The 6,651-nt window shown below is 41.2% G+C and overlaps 1 protein-coding gene across 1 annotated transcript; it reads right to left on the bottom strand.

Annotated features, from left to right (window-relative positions):
* Positions 1-2,677: 2,677 nt before the first annotated feature.
* On the bottom strand, positions 2,678-3,610 carry OR2AG1D (olfactory receptor family 2 subfamily AG member 1D). Its single transcript, NM_001388736.1, has one exon. The coding sequence runs from the start codon at positions 3,608-3,610 to the stop codon at positions 2,678-2,680; it is 933 nt and encodes a 310-aa protein (NP_001375665.1).
* Between the last annotated feature and the right edge of the window lie 3,041 nt (positions 3,611-6,651).

Here is a 6,651-nt window from a genome sequence, read left to right as displayed (position 1 = left end):
CCCAGAGATCAATACAGCTGTTTTTACACACAGACACACATACAATTAAATGTATAACAGTGATAAAATAGCCAATTGTATTACAAAGCATCCATATATGTAATATTATGTTATCCCATAAAAATATTTTCAAGGCTATTTATTCATGTAAGAATTAAGATTTATTAAATACTCATTATATGCCAGATGCAATTCTAAATGTCCTATGTTCATATTTGCTAATTTATTTAATCCTCACAATGCCTATGAAGTAGGTCTATTACTGCCAATTTACAGTTTAGAGATGTGCAGACAGGTACAGAGAGGTTAAGAAATAAGTTCAAAGTTATATAAGTGGGGTGTATTGAATTCAAATCTTGTTACTCTGACAATTGACCCCAGATTCTCTGTCACTGCTCTATAGAGCTGCTATATAATGCAGGGGGGAAATTCACTATGTATTAGTAAGTGAAAAAATTCTCAGGATGCTGGTGGCTCAGCAGTAGGGCATCTGCCTTCGGCCCAGGGCGTGATCCTGGAGTCCCCAGATCGAGTCCTACATCGGGCTCCCTGCATGGAGCCTGCTTCTCCCTCTGCCTGTGTCTCTGCCTCTGTGTGTGTGTGTCTCTCATGAACAAATAAATAAAATATTTTTTAAAATTCTCTATTTTACACACACATATCAACTCAGTAAAATGCATGCATGTATTAAAAATGAAATAAAATGCATCAAAATGTTGTGGAGGTTAAATCTGGATGAGATTTTAGTTTTGTCTTTTTTAGTATTCCTAATTTTATTAATTTTTTTTTAAAAACCTCCTAGTGTTACAGATGAAACAGTACTTTTTTTTAAAGAAAGCATTAGCAAATTTTCAAAAAAGGACAATATTCCCCAAAATAGTGCCACTCAGATGAACCATGTCATTTTGAAGCTTCAAAACAACTTGCTGGTTTTAAGTATTTCCAGACTTACAAACAAATGGTGGTAGTACAGCATATTTAAGTCCCTGGAAAATTAATTGCGATGTTATCCCATCATTTTCAGCACAAACACATATCCATAGTCTCACACATCCACACTTACCAGGCATATGAGCCCTTTGCAATTGTAGGGACATGTCAAGACAGAAACCAGTTCTTTTTGTTTGTTTTGTTTGTTTATTGCCAAGGAATAAGCATAGTTGTTTCCCATGGACCTTGCTAATGAGATGCCCTTTCTATTTCATTTATTTCAGTAATATTTGGCTTTTAGGCAGTATAAAAAATCTCCATGTTAAAAACAAAGACAAACAAAAACACCTGTTGGAGGGCCCAGGTGTTTTCTAATGGCTGTTTGGAAAAAGGAAGCGATAACATACTATAAAAAGATATAAACTACTAGTTGTTTGGGCATTAATTAGGCTGCTTATATGATCTTTGAACATGGTCAATAGTCTAAAATTTGTGTAAATCTCAAGGTCTGCTCCCCTGATAATGGCCTTGCTTAAGTGTCCTACTTGAAACTTTTCTTTTTTTGGTTCATATGTTGGTCCAGTATGGACTCCCCAGTCAGAGGTCATGTCCAAAATTGCTAAAAGCCCCTAGCCTCATTTAACTCAGTAGCTACATGGGATAATAGCAAATTTTAAAAGGAGTGTGAAGCATTTTTCTAAATAAATTATCTGATGGAAAAAAGATTTAAAAAAGCATTTGATAATAAAATACCACCTTAAATACATCAGAATAGCTAGAATCAAAAAGAAAGGAATAAATATTGATGAGGATGTAGAGAAAAAGAATCCCTTGTGCATTGTTGGTGGGAATGTAAATGGGTGCAGACACTGTGGAAACAGTATGGAGATTCCTCAAAAACTTAAAATAGAAATATCATATGATCCAGTAGTTGCACTACTTGGTACTTAGTCAAAGAAAATGAAAACACTAATTCATAAAGTTTTAAATGTCCCTGTGTTTATTGCTGCATTATTTACAATAGCCAAGATATGAAAGCAACCCAAGTACTTCACTGGATAAAGAAGATGTGATATAGGTATATACACTACCATATTAATCAGCCATTAAAAAAATGAAATCTTGTCATTTATGAAAACATGGATGGACCTTAAGGCATAATAAGGCTAAGTGAAATCAGTCAGCGAAAGACAAATACCATTATTATTTCACTTATATGTATAATTTAAAAAACAAAACCAAAGAACAAACAAACAACAGGAGCAGACCATAAATACAAAGAATAACTGGCGGTTACCAGAGCACGGATGGGGATGGAAGGATGGTGAAAATGGTTTAAGGGCAGTAGGAGATACAGATGTCAGTTATAAACTAAATAAATCGTCAGATTAAAAGGTAGAGTGGGGATAAAAGGCAAATATAGTCCATGATGTTATAATAGTGTTGTATGGTAACAGACAGTAGCTACATTTGTAGTGACCATAGCAGAAAGTATAGCTCTGTCAAACCACAATGTTGCACACCTGAAACTAACATAATATTCCAAGTCAACTATACTTTAAAAAATAAAATGGTAAAACAGACACACAAATTCATTTGCCAAGTCAAATTACATTCCTTACATTCCTTTTACTATTAAAAGGTACTCTCTGCAATATGGTGTTTTCACCAGGCTTTTACCAGAAATCTTATGACTTTAAGAGAAATTTTGAAGGCCAGCCATAAACTCCCTAGATTATGGAGTGTGTCAGGCCATGTATTTTGCCAGGACTCTCTTCAAAGCTCCCATGACCTCCTTATTTCGCAGGCTATAGATAAGGGGGTTCAACGCTGGAGTGACAACCGTGTAGAAAAGAGAGATGATGTTGTCCTGCCTGGGGTTGTGGAGGGAACTGGGCAGGACATACATGAACGTGGCAGCTCCATAGAACATCCCAACGACTGTCAGGTGGGAGGAGCAGGTGACTAGGGCTTTCTGCTTCCCTTCATTTGAGGGCATGTGAAGCACAGTACACAGAATTAGTGTATATGAAGAAATGATAGTAAAGAGAGGGGGCATAAGGAAGGTCACACCCATCACATACACCAAGAGTTCATATCGGGAGGTATCTGCACAGGCCAACTTCAGTAAAGGTGGGATCTCACAGAGCAGGTGCCTGATCTTCCGAACTTTACAGAAAGGGTAGTGCATGGTATATGTGGTATAAACAAAGGCACTTAGGGATGCCAGGATCCAGGCCGTGGCCACCATGAGCCAGCAGACCCTTGGCCTCATGAAGACCATGTAGTTCAGAGGATGACATATGGCCACGTATCTGTCATAGGCCATGAAGGCCAGCAGCAAGTCCTCTGCACTACCCAGCGTCAATGCCAGAAACATCTGAAGGGCACAGCCTCCAAAGGAGATCGTGTATTCACTCTGCAGAAAATCCACGAGGGCCTTGGGAGTGACAACAGATGTGAAGAGGAGGTCCATGAGTGAGAGCTGGCCGAGCAGGAAGTACATGGGCACATGGAGCCGGGAATCCACTGTGATGACCAAGAGCAGCAGGCCATTGCTGGTCAGAGCCAACATGTATAGGACAGTGATTGTGGCACAGAGCAGTTCAGGAGACCCACTGTCATTCAGAATCCCCATCAATATAAAGCCACTGCCCAAGGTGGAGTTCCAGTACTCCATTCTGTGTTGTTTCTTCAGTTGCCTAGAAGCAAACACATTCTCAGTGAATGTTGGCTAAGGTGGCCCCTCGTTTGTAACATCACAGGCTCCTGATGATGGCCAATGTGAATCCAATGAGGTGATGTCTTTCCCACTGGACATGGATTTGACCTCTTGATCTCTCAGGTTCTGATACTTTTAATTGTATCTTGAGGAAAGAACCATCCGAATGGAGAGCAATCATCACAGCAATGGCTAAATATTAAGAGGTCACTACATGAAAATATCATGCAGGACATCAAACCTCAATATGCATCTTTCCAGAATGATTAAGTAATCTCTCTCTCAATAGAAAGCAATATCCTGGCACCCAAGCCCTTGGTTATTTTTGTACCTATGTTTTAAGTATAATGATTGTCTCATGATTTAAATCCCCAGTTAGTGTCCTAACAGACCTGTTCTGAATAGAAAATCCTAAAGCAGGTACAGAACTGTGACTTCAACAAAGCACTTCCACTTCATTGTCCATATACCTTAGTCCACATTTGTTTGTAGCACTCAAGGCTGTAGATGTAAGCCTCACAGGAAGAGCTAAACTATGTCCACCTCAGTCATCCCTCTGGACCAATAACCTCCACGCTCTCCATGTGCAGAAGGGATTCTAGAATGAGACGAGAGTTTGGTATGCTTGATGTGGTGTTGCTTTTATGAGCTAGACCTTTAGGCTCAATGACAACATAGGTGTTTTATTACAGGTTATGAAAACACGCAAGCCTGGGAGGACTCAAACTCTATAAAGAGGAGGCCATGCCCAGGTAGAAGAGAATGTTTGTCTTTGGGAGAAATGACTGAAAAGGCGCTGGCAGCAAAAGAGCATGTGCTAGATGTTGTAATCAGGCTCAATAAATCTACCCTCCTTCTCTTGCACCTGACCCAGATCCCTGCTCTTCCTCCTGCTGGGACAGAATATCTACACTGGATTGAAGAGCCACAGGGATAAGGAGGATGAACTCCTGTTCTGGAAAGCAGCCGTTAGTGTATGACACCCACCCCCAGAGAAATGTCAGAAGAAACAGGGACCTGGGATTAACAACTATCAAGGTCATGCATCATGGGAACTAGCCCAATAGTCCAATTCTGACCGTGCGCCAAAGAAACTGTAAGGGAAACATTTCTTTCTCTAAGTCTTTCCCCTATAGTGTGGCTTCTATTTTTGGACACTTCACTGGTTCTTTAACTGGTCTCTTCTGGGTTCACAGGACTTAATGGTAGAAAAGTTTTAGAGCATATGACAGGCAGATCATTGATTTTAGATGGCCCTTTGATTTGGAGGCATTTATTACCAGAGAGATTCAATAGTCCTCTAGCAGAGGCCGGCAAAGCCTGGGCTCTAAGGACAAATACTGATACTCCCACCAGGAAGCAGACACTCAGACCTGGGATGTAGCATAGACTCTTTCTTCATTTTCATTCATTTTTCTTCATATTTAGAAAAACAAGACTATGGGGCCTTAGGACAGAGTACAGAGAACCTGGAAGACAGAGTAGCTTAAGTTCTTAGGGTCTGCTTTGGGCCCTGTTTCTCAACTCAACGTATCTAGAGGATGCATACTTCCCTGAAAGAGAGAGAAAGTTTTTACCTCAGGTAATGAGAAGCTGAGTTGCCCAACCATGCAAACTGCCCTGGGGGTTGAGGGTCAAGATTGTCCTGTAGAAATGGGGAAAGAAAGAAAAAAAAGAAATGGGGAAAGAGTGAGCTTTTCCAGCAGTTTCCAACTGGTTTAAATTTTGCCAAGTTGAGTTAAGAGTCTGAGGAGTCTGACCAAGGCAGGCGTCAGGGCGGCATCTGGTCCTTCTGGTCCTCTAGAGGTCTTGTCTGGAAATGTAATAGAGACAGAGGACAAATACAGTCCTTGGGCAGTTTCCGTGGAGCTCTTCCTTCAGAGATGGGTTTCCTGTTCTCACAGCTGTGGAGAATTAGGAGAAACTGCTTCCATCACTCAGTTCTCCAGGTGAGAACCCATCCAGCTCTTCTGGAGAAGTTGTCAGACTCAGTGCTTGGGTCCAGATGCTCAGACTGTCATTTACTCTTGCTGGGGTCTGGAGCAAAGATGAAAGCAGCAGGAATCTGGAGGAAGTAGATATGGGAAGAGCTATCCAAGGGAGACCTTGCTGTGCCTGTCCCTGGGGAGGCTGTTATGGCTCCTTATCCCGTGACCCCACCCTCTCTACTTTATTCCACTCCTACATTCCCAGGGACTTATCTTCTCAGCGAAATGGTCTCCCCTGCAAATGCTGGTCCTGGAAACAGGATGTTAATGAGTCCTCTTGGGCATGTTTCCTGGCCTGGTATCCCTGCTCTGTTCTCTCACTAAATGAGCCCAGAAACTCCAGGATTCTATGCTACCCTAAGGGGCACTGATGGCCTATTTCTATCTTTTTTTTTTATTTATTTTTTATTGGTGTTCAATTTACTAACATACAGAATAACCCCCAGTGCGATGGCCTATTTCTAAATTGCTGACTGCATAGACCAAGAAGCAAGGCTTCTTTTCATGGTCATTGCTCTGCACCCAGATCTTAAGGTGGGTTTTGTGTCAGTGTAAGATACTCCTTCTATATCTTTCCCCACCCTCCAACCCCACCACTTCCTTTATGATCCTCCCTATCTGGACTATTATTTCCAGTCATTAAGTCTGTGTCCTGTGAAGCCTATAGTTATGAAATCTTCCCTTCATTTATCTTGGCTTTCTAAGTTGGCCTGTGCATGGAATGTGTATATTGGTGTTACTGTTGTCTGCCCGTGATACTCAAAAGATAGTGAATCAGGGTGTAAGCATTGAGCAAAAAAATAAAAAATAAAAAATAAATACACACAGTATTGAACTGGCAGGATGTCAATGTCTCTTAAAATCTTTACTTGTGGGACACTTGGGTGGCTCAGAGATTGAGCGTTTGCCTTCACCTCAGGGCATGATCCCGGGTTCCGGAATCGACTCCCACATCCGGCTCCTGCAGAGATCCTGCTTCTCCCTCTGCCTATGGCTCTGCTTTTCTCTCTC

This window comes from Canis lupus, chromosome 21 (genome assembly GCF_011100685.1).
Source record: "Canis lupus familiaris isolate Mischka breed German Shepherd chromosome 21, alternate assembly UU_Cfam_GSD_1.0, whole genome shotgun sequence".
NCBI lineage: Eukaryota > Metazoa > Chordata > Mammalia > Carnivora > Canidae > Canis > Canis lupus.
The sequence above is the reverse complement of the archived record's forward strand: the minus strand, read 5'-3'. Positions and strand labels throughout refer to the sequence as shown.

What these genes read in the sequence shown, in the direction of transcription:
- OR2AG1D (NM_001388736.1), bottom strand. Translation starts at nt 3,610, where the DNA reads ATGGAGTACTGGAACTCCACCTTGGGCAGTGGCTTTATATTGATGGGG.